General features: G+C 32.3%; 2 protein-coding genes and 1 long non-coding RNA gene across 3 annotated transcripts; 2 read left to right on the top strand and 1 right to left on the bottom strand.

Annotated features, from left to right (window-relative positions):
- The first annotated feature begins 2,892 nt into the window (after positions 1-2,892).
- Positions 2,893-5,957, top strand: LOC100854817 (peroxidase 12). Its single transcript, XM_003634474.4, has 3 exons — positions 2,893-3,465; positions 4,908-5,102; positions 5,184-5,957. The coding sequence occupies exons 1-3, from the start codon at positions 3,196-3,198 to the stop codon at positions 5,799-5,801; spliced, it is 1,083 nt and encodes a 360-aa protein (XP_003634522.1). The 5' UTR covers positions 2,893-3,195; the 3' UTR covers positions 5,802-5,957.
- A 4,694-nt stretch (positions 5,958-10,651) lies between these two features.
- Positions 10,652-11,344, bottom strand: LOC109121650 (uncharacterized). Its single transcript, XR_002028866.2, has 2 exons — positions 11,212-11,344; positions 10,652-11,118 (listed from the first exon to the last, which is right to left on the bottom strand). It is a non-coding gene; the product is annotated as an uncharacterized LOC109121650 (long non-coding RNA).
- Positions 11,345-20,500: 9,156 nt separating this feature from the next.
- Positions 20,501-21,166, top strand: LOC100854843 (uncharacterized). The gene has a single exon (XM_003634475.4). It carries the CDS (start codon positions 20,574-20,576, stop codon positions 20,835-20,837), a length of 264 nt encoding a protein of 87 aa, XP_003634523.1. The 5' UTR covers positions 20,501-20,573; the 3' UTR covers positions 20,838-21,166.
- Positions 21,167-21,777: the final 611 nt, after the last annotated feature.

Here is a 21,777-nt window from a genome sequence, read left to right as displayed (position 1 = left end):
TGAGGGTCCCTTTAGGCACAGAGTGAATTATTTACAAATGGTACCATAATCAATCATCGACCCCTAGTGTGGAGGTTTGTTTGGTCTTGTGAGGAGTGTTTATATGTTTGACCTCTGATCCCGTGGGACATAATGGTCATGAGGGGAGGTGTTTGTGATATTCCAAATTGGATATGAAATAAAGTTTTTGACATTATATATATATATAGATGCATTTTAAAGTTGACCTTAATGGGTGGGGTGGGGTTTGTTTGACCTTATGAGAGGTATTTGTCTATTTGATCCCATAATCCTGTGGGCACAATGAGGACGTTGTGTCCTACATGGGGGTGATTGTGATGTCCTGCATCGGATAAATGAGAGTTCTTGGTGCTAATATGTATGAACTCCTTTTAATCTTATATACATGTTTTAAAACTGTAAAAGCCTCTTTGAGTTTAAAGCGAACAATATCTACACGGTTGGGAATGTGGGCACAATGAGGACTTTGTGTCCTACATGAGGGTGATTGTGATGTCTTACATCAGATAAAGGAGAGTTCTTAGCGCTATATATGTATGAACTCATCTTAATCTTGTATACATGTTTTAAAATTGTGAAAACCTCTTTGAGTTTAAAGCGAACAATATTTACACAGTTGGGAACGGGTTGTTATAAATGGTGTTAGAATCAACCCCAGTGTGAGGGTTTGTTTGAACTCGTGAGTGATGTTTGTCTATTTGACCTTATAATTTTGTGGGACACAATATTTATAAGGAGGATGTTTGTGATATCTCACATTGGATATGAGAAAAAGTTCTCGACGTTATATATGTATGAGCTCCTTTTAATCTTGTAGACACATTTTAAAACTGTGATGGTCAATTTCGGCCTAAATAGACAATATCTATATGATTGAGTATAGATCGTTACAATTACAATTAACGATATGAAAAAATGCATTATAGAATCTTAGTTTATGTAAAAGAAATGAACTAATAGTCTAATTTATGTGTTGGTGACCATAATGATTAATGAGTGGTGCTTTGATTCACCATAGTCATAATTACATTTTTGGGTTAAAACTGCAGGCAGGTGCCTAGCAAGTTCATAGAATCATGACGCTTTATGATTCCTTTCTCATGGGGTTTTACTATTAGTGACATATCAACTTCGTACACTGAACATGGCTGTCATTTATCTCTAAGTTCTTCACATACATATTCAATTATTTTTTACTCTCCCTCTCCCTCTCCCTCTCCCTCTCTCTCTCCCGCTCTCTAACATATTGGAAATGTGGGAGGCAATTGGGTTTTTACCTTGAATATCTCAAATGGAGCATTTTGAAAACGAGGAGGAATGGGGATATGGGCTTCTAAACCACTGAGTTGCGTGTTATTGGGAAACACCATTATTTTCAGTATTCTTTGCTTCACTCATAATTGAGATCAGTTGAATTTTGTGTTTTAAGTTCATTTATAATTGGTTTGTATTCCTCATATGGTTATTATCGAGTGGAGGTTTGTTTTCCAAGCTAATTAATCATACCCTAGTCAAATTATTCGCATTATATTTGCTACCATCATTATCTATGTGACTAAAGATTTAAATCTTCTAGAGGTATATTGACATGAATATGAAAATTTCTATTTCATTTTGAAAATTTGATAGTATATGAACAAATTAATCCCTATTTTTGTTATAAGATTGTGATTTGATATGTATATTTATGGTAAAAAGAATAATCTTTATTTACTTTTTAAGTTACAAAAAGAAAAGAAAAAAGAAAAAAAGAAAATGTGAGAAAATAAAAAAACGAAGAAAAGTAAAAAGAAAAACTTTAAAATTAATAAATTATTTATATATATTATTTTAAATTTTATTTAATTATTTTATATAAAAATAAATAATTTAAAAATATATAAACTTTTAATTAAATACTATAATTTTTTAGTGAAAGCAAATATAATAAAAAATAATTTTTTTCATGAATTTGGATATCCTGGCAAAGTCATTATTTAAGTCATAACATTATATAAATCATATTTGGTACTCCTTTATTATTTTATATTTATAAAAATTTTAATTATTTTAGTGCGATTGAGATATAATTTTTATTTTTCATTTTTAAAATACAAAATAATAACAACTTCCATATAAAATGCACAAAATTTCATATAAAAAGGAGGAATTTATTTGCTATATTTTATACAGAATTTATTAAACTTATTATTATTTTATATATTTAAAATACATTCCATCAAAATAAAACATTTTCAAACCAACCTTGATACCAATCATAGTGTGAAAGGAGTGGATATTGAGTCCAAATCATGAAAGTTTAAGTTTTTAAAAATTTTGATAATTTAAATTGGTACTTAATTTGATGCTACGAGTTTGAGTCATTTTTTGATTTATTGGATATAAATTTAAATTTTATCATTCTCTCCACGCACCAATTGAGTTAAGATAACTTTTTCACATTCAGTTGAGCTGAATTAACTTTTAAGAAAATTGATAATTGAACATAAAACACCATAAAAATTCGATAATTCTAAATATTTGAAAATTTGGGCATTCTTTAAGAATGAAAAAAACAAAGATAATCTAAACGCGTCTTTCTTAGTATGAGAAAACTTATGGGTGTCTTCTTTTAAGGACAAAATTCAAAAAGATAACGAGAACATTGAGAAGTAAAAGATAAAAAAAATAAAAAATAAAAGTCAGAGAAAGACGATTTCAAACATGTGGCAAGCATCAGACAGATGGTTGCTTCCATCTACACGGCGCGGGGGCTAAGTCCCGGCTTGGGGGGTGCTTGGGCTCTAAGTTGAAGTTATTGTCCTGAGGTTTCACTCAATAATTTGTGACCCTTTTTTTTCTTTTGGCTGGAAATCTAGTACCAAATAAGATAAGATTTTCCATGAATCTGACTTCTTTAATTTAATCATCCATTCACATTGAGATAGAGGAGAGATGTGTTCACCACGTGGCCTCTCAATTCACCTTTCTCTTTTCAACCTAAGCCTTTTCCTTAAAGTCTTCAACCACTCCAAAAGCTAGCCAAAGTCGTTTAATAGTGTTGTAGGGGAAAATCAAGGCATTAAGCATTTAGATCATTCAAACCAGTGGTGGGTATAGCCTATAAATATAAGCATTCTGTGGGTTGTGTTGGGCATCAAAGATCAAACCATCAACGAGTTAAAAGTTAAAGCCATGGCTGCTTCTTCTTCTTCTTCTTCTTCTTATTCGACATCTCATCTTCTGCTCTTAGTTGGGTCCTGTCTTTTGCTGGTTTCCTACTTTGCTGTTTCAGAGGCTTACACTACCCCACATCTGGTGAAGGGTCTGTCGTGGAGCTTCTATAAAAACTCATGTCCAAAAGTGGAGTCCGTCATCAGAAGGCACCTCAAGAAGGTGTTCAAGAAGGATATCGGCAACGCCGCTGGCTTGCTTCGCCTCCACTTTCATGACTGCTTTGTTCAGGTACAGTCACTACATTCCTCCATCTTTGGTCTCGTTTTAGGCCTTTTTACTCCATGCCCATCTGCTCTTTTTTTGCTCCACTGCTCTCTCTACCACACGCCTTCTGGATTTTTCTACTGAAGTTCTTTTTCCTTTTTCAAACTTTTTAAAATCTTAAGATAATCGAGATCACGCACAGTGATGGTGGGTCCATTATGAACTATTTGGTGGTGAGCCCCATGGCTCACTCTCCAATATTTTCTTAAAAGGATAGGTCTGTGCTAATTTACGCATGTGCACAAGTTAGCAGAAAGATCCCGTTTGTTTCTTCAGAATTCTGTAGGACAACTTCTGGGAAGAAAGAAAGGGAAAAAAAAACAAGAAAGTTGGGTTCACGCTGGAGAACTACGTACTTGGTCGGTCGCTTGGTCCATTACACGAGTCTGATACAAACAATTTGGGTTTGTGCTAACTTACGCGTGGGCGGAAGTTAGTAGAGAGATTTTTTTTTTTTTTTTTTTCCCTGGAAATATTGTGGGATGGGGTTGGTGACATTTGTAGAAGCCGTGCGTGGAAAGTAGAAACATTGACCGACAGAGAGAGTGCAGGAGCCGAGGGTGAAACCTCGGGAACCTTGGACACGCTCGCTTGACATTATAGCGATGGCAATGGGGAGGTTGGGGACCGGTTGCCCCATCCAACCCCACCCCGCCCCGCAATTGTTTTTTATTAAAACTATTTTTAAAATTTTCTAATTATATCAATATATATATATTATAAGATATTATATTTTTTTATAATTTACTTTATTAAAAAGTTATTATTATTATTATATATTAAAAATAAAAAAATAAAAATTAAATTAATTTTATATATAATGGAAATAAAGTAAGATAATACTTGAACCCACCTCGAATTTAAAAAAAAACTTTTAAATCGATTTCCACGAAAAAACCATCTCAATAATGCAGACAGGATGGAACAAGTACACGAAAAAACCACCCAATCATCCCTAATTAAAAAGACAAAATTCAATTGAAAGTATAATCATTCATTCTCTTTCTAATTAAATAAGGGCATATGTTATTTTTATTTTATTATTTTAAATTTTTAATTAAATAAAAAATTGCTTCCAACTGTATGGATTGGGAAACGAAGATATGCTTTTATCTATAAATTATTAAAAAATTAATTTACAAAATTTGAAAATCGATAGTAAACACTTTTTTCTTTACATTTATTCATTCGATTATTTGTCATAATTTGTGAAAAAAAATTAGAGGCCATAGACTTGATTACTTATTACTTTACCCTTGATTGTCCACATCTTTGAATCGTCAAAGGCGCTCCTAGGCATATTATCACATCTTTTTTTTTTTTTTTCTTGAACATTTTATTTTAAGAACAATAATCCATTCACTCATAACCTAATACCATATATGTATGGAAAAAAAAAAATGCAGGGATGTGATGCCTCAGTGTTGCTAGATGGCTCAGCAAGTGGTCCTGGTGAACAAGAAGCCCCTCCAAACCTGAGCTTGAGAGCCGCAGCATTTCAGATCATCGACGAGCTCCGCGAGCTGGTCGATGAGGAGTGTGGCACTGTTGTTTCCTGCGCTGACATCGTCGCCATCGCCGCCCGTGACTCCGTCCACCTGGTAAATTATAATTAAATCCTATATCTATATCTATATCTATATATCACATCAATTTCTCTCGTTGATTTGTCTCTGTTACAGTCAGGAGGACCCGACTATGATGTCCCCTTGGGAAGGAGAGATGGACTCAACTTTGCCTCAAGAGACGCAACAGTAGCTAACCTACCTTCACCCAACACCAATGCCAGCACCCTTATTGAATTTCTCGCCACCAAAAACTTGGATGCCACAGACCTTGTGGCCCTCTCCGGTGGCCACACCATTGGGCTCGGCCACTGCAGCTCCTTCACCAGCCGTCTCTACCCTACCCAAGACCCAACCATGGAGGAAAAGTTTGCCAATGACCTCAAGGAGATTTGTCCCGCATCAGACACCAATGCCACCACGGTGCTGGACATCAGGACTCCCAACCATTTCGATAACAAGTACTACGTCGATCTGGTGCACCGACAGGGCCTGTTCACTTCAGACCAAGACTTGTACTCATATGAAAAGACTCGCGGCATTGTTAAGAGCTTTGCGGAGGATGAGGCTTTGTTCTACGAAAAGTTTGTGCATGCTATGCTGAAGATGGGGCAGCTGAGCGTGTTGACGGGCAAGAAGGGTGAAATTCGTGCTAACTGCTCGGTGAGGAACTCCGATAACATCCAACTGAAGACAGTGGTGGAAGAGGACAAGGAAGCTTCTGCTGAACTTTAAGGATGTATGGTAGTCATGTGACTGTTGGGTTGTTTACTTGGATGTTTTGTTGTTGATAATTGTGTGAATTTCTAGTTCCTTTGCCTTTTCTCTTTCGAGAATACTCTTCAATAAGGAGATGGTTATATATGACTTATAACTAACTGTTTTCAGAGATGAGCTTGGTTTAGTCATCATCATGGACATGGCTAGGATTAAGTCATGATTAAGAAATCTTAAACAAACAAATTGCAAGTGATTTCATTAGGAGTTTGCTTGCGCATATTGTGAGATTCATCTTTCCATTGTCATCTAATAAGTTTCTGGCTTGGATGAGTTTGGAAAAATTAATTTATAATATGCAAATCGAGTTTAAAATATATATTTTTCTAATTATAACTCAATTTGGGTTGTACTCGAGCAAATCAATTGGATAGCCTTTACCTATCTCATCTACCCAATTTAAATAACATTTATTTTTATTATTATTATTATTTTTAAAATTATGAGATGTTTAATTTGAGTTTAACTTATACAACTCGATGTATTGATTAATTCGAGATTAACTCAAGTTTGATTCCATTTGGAAAAAAAAGTAAGATTTATATTCAAATATAAAACTAAAAGTCGGTAGAACTTGAATTTGGATGAAGGGCCTTTGTTTTCAGCTTGATTGGCTTAAACTTAGCCCGAACATAACTCTAAAATGGATTAGGCATGCAGTTCACTCATTTTTTAATTCAAGATATTTATGAAGGAAATATTTGATTAAAAGAGATGAAACGATGTTGCATTTAGAAAAATAGCTTTTATATATTAAAATTTACACATAATTTTATTTTGATATTTTTGCCCTTAAATTTTTTTTATTCAAAAACCATTAGACATGAGATAAAAATTTTAAAAATTGTTTTGAAATTTTATCCAAAAAAAAAAAATTATATTTGATATTTTTTAAAAAGGTCATATTTCCAAATTTGTATTTTTCAGTTACCCTTCTAATAATGGAAACCCTTTATTAATTGCTGATGTCACATTCTGTACTCCATTCTATTTGAATTAAAATAAAAGCCTGCATGCGGACCCATTAACACACCCCCAACCATTATAAGGTACGAGATTTGTCTAGGTTTGCCAATTCTTTAATCCTGAATATGGACAAGAAATTTATTGAAAGATCCCAAAGACAACAAAACATGGGCCCAAAGAGAAGAGGATCGGCAAATAGAAAACTAAAGCGAAAATTGTGTTTTGGATCCAACTAGGTTCAAAAATTAAACTTTGGTCCATATGAGTTGCATAATTGATGAAGATGATATAAAATATAAAAAGATCAATATACCCTTCAAAACTATTTTCTACAACAATATTTGACAAGTTTTTTTATCTTAATTTTTTTAATAATTATTCTGAAAATGATACATTTTTAGAAAAATATTTTTTTAAAAAAAATATTCTAAAAATATATCATTTAAAAAAAATAAATTTGACATATTTTTAGTTATTTTTTATATACACAATTTTAAAAATATATATTTTCTAAGATATTTGATTTTTAAATAATAATAATAATTATTATTTATTTATATATTTTTTGGAAAAGAGTGTATTTTTTTAAATCACTAAATTATATTAAATTTTATTGAGGTTTACAAAAGGAATAAAATTTAAATTAATATTTTTTTACTATTTTTTTTTCATAGTCAACAAATGTCATTTATGGAAAGATAAAAAATTCATACAATTCTTCTCAATTTTTACACTTCCTTTGGGTCTTGAGCTTAAATGATGAACTTATATGGACTAAATATTAATTTTTGGGTCTAACTATGTTCAAAATACAATTGTGTCAAAACTAAAAAAGCATAGACTCTTCTTACTAACTTGGATCTAGCGATTCTACATTACGGCTTTTATGAAGTTGAGTGAGTCTTTAGCTAGGGTCTCTAGATCATGTTGGCCTAGGAATTATGCACCCAGAAATATTCTAGACTTTCCTTTTGGTTAATTATGATAACCATACTTCACTAAGGAATTGTAAGCGATAATTTATTAGGATCTAATTTAATTTGAGGAATATTATGATAAAAGAGACTATGGGGAGCTTATTATTATTATTATTAGCCTAAAGGTTCTCTTAAGTATGTTTTGATAATAATAAATCATGGTTAGTATGTTAATGATTGTAAATCGAGATAAGTTTCAGGCTAGTATTAATAAAAGAAAGTCAAAGAAACAACAAGTGCAACTTATAGAATCGAAGGAAAGCAAAGTCAAGGATATGTAAAGACCTTTCAAGTTTAGGAAATCAATGTAAGATGAATATCTTGAGTGCACTTAGGATTTTTACCTGTTCATGCATTTTTTCATACTTAGTTTTCTTGAAATCAAGCTTTAAAGACCATATTTTATCTAAACTCGAGTATATTTTCAAAAACCTTAGGCAAATTGATTTTAAATTAATCTATAGAGGTATGTAGCTAAAGGTGTAAGGTTTTGGATTTGAAAAAGAAAGGTTTTGAGCATTTTTAGGTTCAAATGGTTAAGGGTGGATTGAATGGGCTCAATCGGTTAGGTAGATTAGATTAATAGTCCATAAATTCTACAACCCTCCCAAGCTATCTAGCAATCAAAAAGCATTTCCTCTCCCCCCCATGGTATTCTTTTTTTCTATTACAAAACTTCTAAAATTCTCTTTTACATGGTGGTAGCAATATGCATGGTTCTCAACTTTAAATACCTTAGGACAAATTAGTTATAATAATATGTAAGTATAAAATTCCTATTACTAATTAAATATTTACTTGCAATCAATTATGATATTGTTATTTTTTTAATATAAGAAAATTTTCTAATTATTACATTTTTAAGCCATATAATTTTATTTAATTTTATAGGATGAATAAGTAAGATTAAAAAATAATATCAATATAACTTAATTTCATATAATACTTTTATACAATTAATTACAACTAAGTTAATATTTCCTACTCAATTTTTTGTAGATAGTCAACTATTAAAATAACATTAAAAAATGAAAAAACATTTAAGGAAATAATTTCACCAATAGAAGATAACCAAAATTAGTGCTATACTTTAATAAAGTTACACATAAAAACAAAAAATAAACAATAATTAAAAAATTAACTACACGAATTTGACAATAATTTTATTATTTTAAAATAAACTTGGAAGCAACCAAAAAAACGAAAAAACAAAAACAAAACAAAACAAAAAACAAAAAACAAAACAAAAAAACAAAAATTGAGCCCGAAAAAGACAAAAGGTATTTCAAATTTAACACAATTTAGGAAGGAGACTTCTCATATTGCACTAAATAAAAAAAATCATAAACTAAAAAGGAAAAGAGAAAAAGAAAAAGGTAAAACAAAACAAACAAAAATATTAAAAATTCGAAAATATAGGTCAAAAATCTTCTTCTTCTCCGTAGAGCTTCTTGTGTATCGTAAAATCCATTGATTTTTTTTTTTCTTTTTTTTCACTAACTTAACCAAATTTATTTATTTATTTATTTTTCATGCTATATTCATCTACACCATAAATCTATCCTCCACAACCTTATTTTTCAAACTCATTTTTTCCTATTACCTTTAGTTACAGCCACAAAATCCTAAATCAATCCAAGTTCTCACACATCTAACTCAAATATATTACAAAACATATCTCAAATCTACCTACCTCAACAATCATACAAACAACACATATAGACCTGAATCGCAATAATTATAGGTACTTGAATTTTTTATACTATCTTTAATAATGTAGCTAGATATCAAGAAAATGGTGGGAGTTTGTGGATGCAAATAAAGAGATGTCATCAAGGTTACATCAAGATTGGGTGGGGAAACCTCTCATTCTCCTCTTTTTCCAACTCAAGTGTGACAATAACGCCTATTAATAAAAATTAAAAAGAAAAAAAAAGAAGGAAAAACCCACTCCATGAGTAAGTTTTGACATTTTTTAAAATATTCAATAGGTAATACCTATCTTTTCTAATGTAGCTAGATATCAAGCAAATGGTGGATTTTGTGGATGCAAATAAAGAGATGTCATCAAGGTTACATCTCGATTGGGTGGGGAAGCCTCTCCTTCTCCGATTCTTCTTTCAACCCAAGTTTGACAGTAATATTATCAATTAATAAAAATAATTTTTTTTTAAAAAAAAAGAAAAGAAAAGAAAAGAAAAACCCACTTCCATAAGTCAGTTTTGACATTTATGTTGGAGAGACTCTTATTACTTTAAGTTTGAAATTTTAAACTCTTTTTTAAATAAAAAAGAAGGGTTCCCCCATAGTCTTTTTACCACAATTTTTCCTTGAATTTATATGTTAATCCCATGGATCCAATTTGGACATAGGTTGTCAAAATACAATCTTATTATTTGGGGCATGTATCTTATGCTACATGGGGATGTGATCAGGTATTAAATTTCTTACTTGAAACTACTTATAATTGAGGCAAAATATTAATGTTGGAGCCCAAAAAAGAATTAGACTTGAATCTTTTCCAAAATATTGTGGAGAATGTCTTTCCAATGAGCATTGAAATTGCAGGAAATGGGTTGCTTTTCTACAAAATATCAGTTTAGGAGAAAGGGGTTTCCCCAATACTTTCACCAGCACTTAGGTATGAGATTTCCTGTGCCAAACACTCACATGCATATTCATACAATCTATATTCATATACCCACTTCTCAATTCATACAATCTATATGCATATATCCACTTCTCAAACCAGTAACCATACAAAGATCATCACAACCACAACTAGAAAATGAAAGGAACCACATAAGGAAAGCAATTTTCTGCTTTTGTTGATCAGCTGGCTTGTATTTTTCAAGAAGATTGGCCTGCAGCAAACACTAGATAGATTTGGAACATGAAGCATGTAACATTAATTAGCTAGCAGCACAAAGGCATTTTTACTAGCATATATATGATTAGTTCACTACTTCAACATTTCATGTAACAATAGCTGAAACTTATTCAACCAACCATAAACTTATCTTCCATCAACACTTCCAATATGGCTTATAACCAAACTGCCAGTATAGTTAACTTATTTCCAAGGAAAACCAGAATACTAGTTGTGGGAAGTTATTCCCTCCTGCACTGTATATAATTACTCCAAACCCTACTTACTTGCATATACTATATATACTAATTATGAATAGGTGTCTTTCTTCGAGCCGGCGTATAATCCATTGCCAGCCAATCTTCTTCTCCATGATGGCCATCTTCTTTCGTTATGAGAACTGCATTCTGACTCGAATGAGGGACATCATGGGCTGCATGGACATCGGTCTTCACACTCCATGCTGCTTGAACAAAACCATAATATTATTGAGTGACTTCTGAGAAAATTTTTCATGGATAGGGGTAATAAATCAAGCACATAGAGTAGAAGTTACCTTGGAGGAGAACCGATGAGGAGAAGAAGAATATAAAGCTCACCAGAAGAACAGCCTTCCAAGGCAGATAGTGGTTTTTCATGTCTCCTTCTGAAGGCTTCTGCTGAATTAACGAAAATTGTTTGATTCGAGCTTTGCGTTTGTTTGTGTTTCCTTATCTCACTAGCTTATATTATTTATAGATAGAGAGATGACAGTTATAGACATGTGTAACATGTAAGATAATTATGTATTCTCATCTGTGTCCAACTATGGAGATTAATTTCACAAGGACAAATTATATATATGTTGGATGTTCAACATTTCTTCTATGCTGATAATATATGTCTTGATGGAGTTGTTCTGATTGGAGGACATGAGGCCACGACCACATACAACAAAAGGTTCCCAAGTGTTTATGGAAAATAATACAATATCTAGTGGGAAAAGGGAGAGCAAATTCAATAATTTTGCATGGTGAGGAGTTGAGCTCAGTAAGTGTATAGGATTGAGGAAATGATGTGGTGGGTTACATTGATGATGCAAGGTTGTACAGAGAGGGAACAGCTAAAAGCATGTCTTGGATATGTAGCCATTGGTCATGGCTATGGACCTGCAATATCAAGTGAGGTGTTGGAGCTGTTCAGCTTCTCCAGACTTGGTGTGGCCGTACTGATTAGCTCCTGCCTGTTTCCCTTCTAATATCATACAACCCTAGACCCTTCATGTTCTTGAAGAGTTAACAGCCTGTTATGCAAGAAACAAAATACATCTGTGTCGGTTTGTTTTCTCTGCTTGCTTCTTAGATAAACGCATACACATGTTTACAACATCATTGAGAAAAGAAAAAGAAAAAAACAGACGGGTTTGATCAGCTTCTGTAACATTTATATATACTTTTAGCAGAGTTCATTACAAAAAAAGGGCAATAATAGTGAAGACAACTGTAATATTTTCTCTTGATGCAGTCTTCAAAATACATGCTTCTATGTAAAATTTAGAAAACTCCCATTTCGAATTGCAGAATGAAGATCAGTAATCAAACAAGTCTCCTGTGAAATATAGGCTATATATATATATCAAGGCTGTGAGCTGAAGATCAGCAAGGATTAGTGAGTTGGCCCAAAAGGTGGAATGAAAAATGGACAAGTTGAGAATAGGTCCATTTGGTGGAACAATGGAGGGCCTTGGCTGGGGCCACGTGATGATCCATTGAAGAGCACAGAAAAAGGTGAAGAGTAGAGAGGGCAATGTGCGACACATAGGGGAGGGGGCCGAAGACATCATGTCTCACAGCAAATGAATCCAAAAATGTTCTAGTTGAGAAGCCCGGACGAAGCATAGGCATGATGCACAATGTCCGGCTTCTGGGCCCTTTGTCTCCCTTCTAAGCTGTAGCCCTTCTATCTTCCAAGGCTACTATACTTTCGGAAATAAAGCGTTTCTAGGGTCAGGAAACACACACACCCCTTGTTTCGTTACATTGTAAAGTAAGATGATCATGAGAAAAATCTTCCCCAATAATGTAAATCAAGTTTAGCCTGTCTTGCATTGCCATCTTTGCCCCGTCCTTTACATGACAAGATGATCAGGAGTTTGCCATTTTCCCTGTCAATGACGAGTGGACATCTACAGTTTCATAATCAAAACTCACTGTGTCAATTGGTACAAAAAAAAAAATAATACCACCACTATAGAGGTTCATGTTTATCCACTCACCTTGTACCGAATTTTACTCATCTGTACCTTTGTACGATTCTCTGTTAATATTATTTATTTATATCTTTATCCAATAATTTAAATTTTTCTATAAATATATTATAGAGAATTCTACGGTGCCATTTTAATAGGTTCTATTTAATTTTTTATTATAATTTGTACTCCGTTCAATATCTCATTAGACAATATTGGAAGGCACAAAAAGTTACCATAGTTTGATCCATATATTGTAGGATCACAATCAAAACCAACATCATGAATTTAGTAGTGTCATATATATACATTTTCGAAACTCATGATCTTATACCCGAGCTCTTTTATTTGAATTTTTGTCCATTGTTTTAGAATTTTTAACTACGATTTGATATCTTATTATTTTACATAAATATAACCTAAAAAAGTATTACTTTCTCCCATATTTAAATCAATACAATGTTGTTATATTAATTAATTTTGATATCAATTATTCTACTAATTGATAAAATTTTGTGTATTACAACATCTACATTAATTTTTAATTATCTTTTTCTCAAATATTCTTTGACATTTATATTTCTTAGGTTTTCATGTGTCATCTTCTGGAGTGGATGATACCTTCGTATAAAAGAAAAGATGCCCACGTTATTTGGTTCATGTTCTTGATAACACGGCCACAAAAAATATTATCTTGAACGAGGAGAGATCATATCGAATTGCAAGGCGAAAAAAGGGGTTCTCCATCATGGCCACCTCATCACCCATGACCAATTCCATGGTCATCATTAAGAGAAAACAACATTGTTACATCTAAAATTAAAAATCATTAAAGGTGGTAACCTAATCCTCTTACTTTAATGAGAATGGGTTTTACCAAGTCTTAACCTCAAATTAATTATGGATTAATCTGCAATAAGAGACGACAATACTTTGAAACAAAACCAGGGTCACATATGTAACCCACCATAGCTTAAACTGACCCAATGATCCACCCATATGGTCCATCTGAGTGGGAAATCCCAGCTACCAAAAATTGTATTCGACAATGTGTGCCACAAAATGTATAGTTTAATTTAAAACACTTGAATTTTCAAGACATGGCACCCGCATCATCTTATCAGAAACAGGAGCCAATGACCCACCAGCCAATAGGTTCATATTTTCAGATATATGAAGAAGAAAATGAAGAGAATTGGATCATCACAACCATTCAATTAATGGAGGTGTTTGAATGTGGTGCACAAGTATATAACAATAAAAGACAGAATAGAGATGTTGTGAGGAAGGAGACAGGGGTGTTGACGTTGAGTAGTGCTGCTGCCATGGCCACATACAGGTACCATCAAGGTTTGTGGTGATCTTCACCTTTGATTTAAGTTGAGCTTGCTTCTGTCTCCTTTCTAGAGCTCATTTTTAGGTTTTTTTCACTATATATATAAAACCAATTCATGTGATAGAGAAATTTTGAACTGGGTTTGCCATCTACGAAGCTATAGTCTTCCCACATTACTGATTTGTCGGTAAGGATGAAGATCTTCTCTTGTGAATTCAATTTGTTATTTTACTTCATTTTGCCTTGAAGACAATGAAAGAATTGGAAATTAGAAGAGAAGTTAGTACATTTGATTAGATGTACAGAGTAAAAACGAAGATATTGTTGGGACAATGAGTCCTGTACTTTCTTTGTTGATGATTTTGCTCTTTTTTAGGTAGGTTGTACTCTCTACTAAAGATATGAGGTTGTTTATTTAATTGGATTGTCATAGATAAGTTTAAAAAAGTTTATTAAGGGTAATTTTTTTTTAATAAGGTAGCATTGGATCATATATTTTAAAATTGATCTAAAATAAAATTAATTTTTGAAATTTTAATATATATATATATTTTTAAATTTCATTTCCAACTCTTTAGGCTATTAGGCATATATATATATATATATATATATATATATATATATATATATATATATATATATATATATATTCTACGTAAATATGTTTTTGGCGGAACACTTTAAGAAAACAAACTAACTTATCTTAATCTCTTTATGAATTTTGGGTTGTTGGAAGGATATGCATTTCTTCGGATGTTAAGAAGAATCCATTGGAGTATTGAAGGTGCAGAGTTTTGGTCATAAATCAAAGTATAGGTACTAGAGGATTTTCTATTTTTTTTTTATTTATGATTTATTATAAATATTTGATTGAATAGAAAAAATTAAAATATTTCACTTTTTTTAAAATAGAAAAAATAACATATTGACTTTTCTTTATTTCTTAATACTTAATATAAATAAAATATTAAAAAAACAAATAACATAATATTTAACATTATTTAATATTATTTAGTTTTAATTTCTATTTAGAATTAAGTAAAAAAAAAAAACAAATATCACCTAATTTTTTAAGGTAAAGTGACCAGATAAATTTATGTACTTTGATATCAAATACTAGATTATAGATTAAAGGTTTTAGATACTATGATTTTTTATCTCTACAATTAGAATTAGTATGGGGTTTTCCATGTAAAAAATTTTATATTTCTTGTTGATGTTTGATTATTTTGTTTAATATTGTGGATATCTCCTAGTTTTAATTTGGATAAAAATTTATAAAACTTATATTATAATTTTTTTTAAATTACTCATTTACATCCTCTTGGTGATTTTTTTTTTTCCGATATAATAAAAATTAATAAGAAATTTATATCTCATTTAGAAAAAAAAAAATTAGTTTCTATTTTAAAAACTTGAGGTTTCCTTTATTCATGGTTCACGAGTGATTATGCCATCCTCAAAAATGAGTTATTAACTCATTATTTCCAAAACATACATAATGTGGGATTTCTAATCAAATTTCTTTTCTTAAGAAAAGTTTCAAAAATGTTTTTGATACAAAAAAGAAAATAATAATAATAATAATAATAATGAAGATGATACAATCCACTAGAGGGCCTACATGAGATATGTGAAATGATTCATATTAAGTTTTGTAATTATTAAAGTTTTATCAAACCATATTACAATTAATAAAAAAATTTAAAATTTACCTTCCATATTTGAAGTATATATATAAAAAAATCCTAATTTGATAGTACTTTAGAGAAGAGTAAAAAAAGAAAGAAAGAAAGAAAGAGGCCCCAAAACAACACCATAGGCCCTCAAAAGATAGTTGATTTTCTTTTTTTCCTTTCTCTGTAGTAGAAGTATCAAATAATGTCACCGACACCTTTCTTTTTCCCTTTTTAACATGAGATAATTATAAGGAATTAAGGTTGAGACAATGATGGTTTTGAACCAGCAAACTGAAGTTGGAGATGGTATGACATGACTTCTCAGAAAAATTACTTCAGAAAAAAAAAAAACAGTTACCCATGATATGAATGAGTCAATTCCTTAGCTGAATTGAGTCCTTCCACCAGTTTGACATGCTTGCAGACAAAAGAGTACATATTTCCCCAGCAAGTGAGAGGTAGGAAGCTGAACTGAATTAAAATTACTTGAATTGGGTTGAAAATAATAGAAAAAAAAAAGGAAAAAAGAAAAATGAAAGGAACAAGGAGAGAGCAATTATTTAGAAGAGCATATTTTGTCTGCCATTTGAGTTACTTAAACCAACACAAGACAGGTTGCATATATAGAATATAATGTATGCTTGGAACTTGGGCTTGAACAGGTGTTGTGCCTAATTCTCACAAGTTGAAGCCAACTGAAAGGGAAATTGTTGTAAAAAGTAGAAAAGAAACCCACAAGGCTGAGAGATAAGCCAACTACATGATGTTGATTGGTGTCAGTTTTAGATGCTCATGGACATCACATTCTTATCCCAGGTCTCCATCTTTGGGATTGACTTGGAGTTGGAGGGTCATGGTCACCTTTTTCAGTTCTGGAAACCCACCCCACACCCAAAGGCCCAAAACACACACACATACATGCATGTATATTAATTAAGGGTTATGATTATACATCAATTGGGGGGAGCTTTGTGTTTATCTGTACAGTTTCTGTGCATCTGGACATGTGTCTATGCATCTTGTTTCAATCACAAATTAATCAGCTGTAAATTCATTCTTGAGTTCAGAGATAAGTTGGGTGTTGATATTGTTTCCAAGGAGACTCCATTGAGCATATCATGAATAGAAGTTCAAAATTGGGATTAGGAAGTGTTCAACAAGTATTGGTGGGATGAGAGTGAGTGTCCTGGACAATGGGCAATTGCAAGCCACAAATCTCAAAAAAGAAGAAGAAGAAGAAGAAGAAGTTGTTTAAGGTATTGAAGAGGTAGTTATACATTCTTGGTCTTAACTACGGAAAGTGCATAGTAAAATATAAATCATTAAACGATGATATAAATAATGAAATGAATGAACAAAAAATACGGATCGGGCATAAACAATGGAATGTATGTATAAAAAAATGAGATCATATATAAATCAATATTGGAACTCATTTATCAAAGAATTGGATTGAGATATAAAGCAATAGAATTGAGTTTGATACAAAGTAAAAGTATGAGATTAGGTATAACCAATGGAGTTCAAGTATAAGTAAATGAAAATTAAGAACAAAGCAATAAATCAGATTTGATATAAAGCAATAGAATCTAAATATATATGTGACATGACCTGATGATCCGATTGATTGCATTTTTGAACACATACCTATTGCCTAAATGTCTCTAAGTTCTCATTTGGGGAACTTGTGGGGACTTGCAAGGTATACTTAATATTCCCATTTTGATGCCTTTTAGAAGGACGAAAGTGCCAAAAATCAAAATCAAAGGGAAAAAATTAATGGTAAATATTCTTGATTTGAGTATCTATAGATTCATAATGATAGACTTATAGGTAGGAATGACAATGGAGTGAATTTTTTTTTTTTTTTTTTTTGTATCGCCCCATCTCAATTTTAATGGGATAAGTTTGAAATTTAAATAAATAAATTAGGAAAGAGTTTGAAATTTTATTTAAAACTTAAGAGAGATTTAGCATGGGTTTGGATATTACTATGTCTTACCTCGCCCAAATTATATATAAAATTAATTTTATCTTATTTTTCTATTTTTAATATATAATAATAACAACAATAATAAATATTTGTCAATAAAATTAATTATAAAAAAATGATAATATTTTAATTATTTATAAAATATAATTATTTTAATGTAATTAAAAATAATTTTAAAAAATTAAATAGGGTGGGCAGGGCGAGTATGAGAAATTTGCATACCTACCCTGTTCCATCCCACCCCATTTAATTTTTTTAATGGGATGAAAATGAAAATTATTTTGAATAAATGGGGTAAAATTAAGATGATGTCGACTTGTTTTGAACCTGCTATATTACCATCCCTACTTATGGGACCCAATATTTGATTTATTGAATGGGCGAGGATATGATTTGGAGGGACATAGTCAAATTTTAAGATGCTGCATGGATTGAAAATTGTGAAGAAAATAGCTAGGCCTATGAGAATACATAAAAGCCATAAAGAAACTGAACAAATGTTAGGACCATTTCATAAAGAGAAGATGCTCTTCAAAAGTACTTGTGAATGGAGTAACATTTAGCTGAACTAATGTTGTTTGGACCATTTATAAATAGCCAATACAATATTCTTTCTTCCCTTTTTTATTTACTCTTTCAACCAAAGAAAAAAAGGCAGTGGCATATGCTGTCTAAGCTTTGAAATCTCAAGTCACATGTGTAAAGGCTGCAACTATTTTTTTCTTTCCTTTTTTTGGGCATCATAGTTTCATTTCATTTTTACTATTTTTTTTTCCTCAAATGGACACTATGAAAACAGCAATAGCCATCCTTTTCAAGCCCCACCAACTAAAATAATTAAATAAATTTTAAAAAAAAAAGAAAAAGAAAAAAAAAAGCTGAAAACCCATTTTAAAAACTTTTCATGATTCACAAGGGAGCCTCTTTAAGATACTAATATCTCATCAAATCTTTATTATTGATTTAGTAGTACTAAAGGACTAACTTGTTTCTTCATTAAACAAGTTACACACATTCTTTTAAAAGAAAATGAAAAATAAAATCAATAATAAACTAAAAATAAATAAATAAATTGATGATGTAAGTAGGAACATGAATCATGAATTAAGATGGATGGTTTCCAAATGTCAAAAAAAGCAAGCTTCTTCAAGTCACCAATAGACATAATGACCTTGCCTTTTTCATCAAGTAGGGCAACCCATCTTTTGGGGCAAGAGGAAGGTAATCAAAGTAGATTTCATTTGCTTTCACTTTGTGCATCACAAAATATATACTTTTTGGAATATGTATTGATATTAATGGAGAAAACAATAAGAAGCATGAGACATATTCCCACAGTGAATTTGAAGAGCTGAACACCATGTCCAATTTCATAGGTTCTCAGACATTTCCTGCCTACTTACCAGAATAAATATGATCTTGTTCATTCCTCCACTATCACTAGTGGCTAAAGGCTGCCTCTCTTCATTTATTAAGCTTCCCTTTCTTAATAATAATAATAATTAGGACTGCAACTTGTACGAGTTGGTCAAGTTGATAATTGACCCGAGTTCAACTCAAATTAAGAAATAATCACTCCAACATAATCTCTAACCTAAGGTATTCAACTTAACTCCAATCCAACATCATTTTTCTAAATTATAATTGAATTCAAATTGATCAAGTTAAACTCGAGTTAATCACGTTAAACTTGAGTTCATCATGTTAAACTCAAGTTGGTGAGATTTATTAGATTGCATGATTTAAAATTTTAAAATCACTACCAAAACAACTTTTATTTCTATATATATATATATATATATATATATATATATATGTCTTTCTAAATGGTATAAAATGATTTTTACCATTTGGACATCACTTCCAAAGTACATAATATTTTGGAGTATTGCCAAGTGGTCGCATTTTCCTCATAATTATTGCGCGTGTAGAGCGGGGCCATTAACATATTAATAAGACCAGACAAAACAAGTTAATTAGCAAAGCTTCAAGGGTCCCACATTACGATTACAAAGTAGAAGTCTCTGGAGCCTAACTTAATCAATCAATGCCCCCGGTGACACTTAGGCCCCACATCCCACTAAGCCACCATCATCCATGCCTAATCACTTTTCATAAAGCCAAAGTTTCTATACAAATTATCGAAAGAAAAACACAGTTGGAAACTGCACTTGTAGCTTGCCTAGTTGCTCTCCTGTAGATGTGCATCATCATCAATGTGATAATCCTATCCCCATTGCAAATAGCCTTTATCCTCCCTTTAAATTAAAAGAAACATTTCCAAGTATTGGGTCCCAATCACCATGTGAGCCCTTGATGGCTGATTGCATCTTCACTCAACTTGGCCCCCCACCACCACACCCTCTCATCATTCTCCCAACCCTTTTCCTCCAACATCACACATGCCCCTTTACCCACTTCTGATCATCACTGCCCCCACAACCTATTATGCTGCACCCACCTAATCTCCACCCTCCATTCCATGCATGTACCACTCTGATGCTCCCCTTTTTTGACCCCAAACGCTCTTTTTTCTTGTTTTTTTAATTTTTAACGTGCATGTACACTTCAACTTTTACGTGAATGTAATGCATTGAATTGATTATAGCTGTCACTCTTTCCATCTTGTGTGTATATATATAGAGGGGAATGTGTAGGTAGTATATCAAAGTTGAGCTTGGGGATGGAGAAGAGCAGGTCATTTCCCGAGTACTCGTCCTCTTATGCCGGCGAGTTTGGGTTCCATGACAGATCAAATTCGTATAGCTTTAATGGGCCGTGCAACAAGGGGAGTGGTTTTGCGACGTCTAATGATCCGGAGCTAAAGAGGAAGAAGAGGATTGCTTCATATAATGTGTTTACCATGGAAGGGAAGCTAAAGACTTCCGTAAGGAGCAGCTTCAAGTGGATCAAGACCAAGTTGAGCGATATACGATATGGTGTGTGAGTTGCAGGGACTGTCCTCACTCCTCAGCCACGAAGTGATCATTTCTCACCCTTCACTGTATAGAGTTTGGCGTCAAAAGTGTGTGCAGAGATTGGATGATGGTGTGTGGCTCTTGTTGCATGGGAAACTACATGCCATGCATCAATCCAGGGAGGCCTTTTTGGGTAGATTAGGTAGTATGTTTTGATGAACAAGAGCTGAACCCATCCCCCCTTTTTTTGTTCTCTTTTTGCTTTTTGATCTTTTCATCAAAACTTCGTATCCATATTTGTATCAGATGTACAAATACTGAAGGGTGTGAATGATGATTTTGATGGTCCTTTGAAAGATTTTGTATGTTTTACTGATCTTTTTGGCCAAAGCTGATGATGAGGTATTTAATTTGTGCTAAATCCTGCAAACCCCAATTGAATATGCAGAGTTTCTTCAATGGGATTTGGGCAAAGTTTTGCCTATTTGATCTGAAACCACCCCTCCTCCTGTGTATTTGTCTCTGCCCTTTCTACATTGAATTGAACATAGCAAGGAAGGAAGAGAGAGACGTTAGGTAGCCATCAAGAGTTGATATTAAAGCAACTCCTCCCCCTTTACTGGGGCTTAAAGTTTACATATATTAATTGCTTGTTTGGCAGTGGTGGAGTAAACAGAAAGATTCAATTAATAAAAGAATTTGTTTGGGGGCATGTCAAAGTAATGGGATCAACTTGAACCTACCTTTGAAGGCCCTTCATAAGTTAGTCCCTTTACTGTAAAAGGGAACTCCTAGCCATTCAATAATGGGTACATTTCAAACCCTTTCTCAAGACCCTACAGCCCACATAACGAGCCAAGAAAATGGCTGGAAAGAAGATCCAAATATTGCAGCTAGTTATGACATTATATTGATGGTATCTTCCTCTCATAAACCCTGTCCCATATCTGAAAATTTTCTGTTGTAGAG

This window comes from Vitis vinifera, chromosome 18, assembly GCF_030704535.1.
Source record: "Vitis vinifera cultivar Pinot Noir 40024 chromosome 18, ASM3070453v1".
NCBI lineage: Eukaryota > Viridiplantae > Streptophyta > Magnoliopsida > Vitales > Vitaceae > Vitis > Vitis vinifera.
Note: the sequence above shows the minus strand (reverse complement) of the source record. Positions and strands in the feature narration are given on the sequence as shown.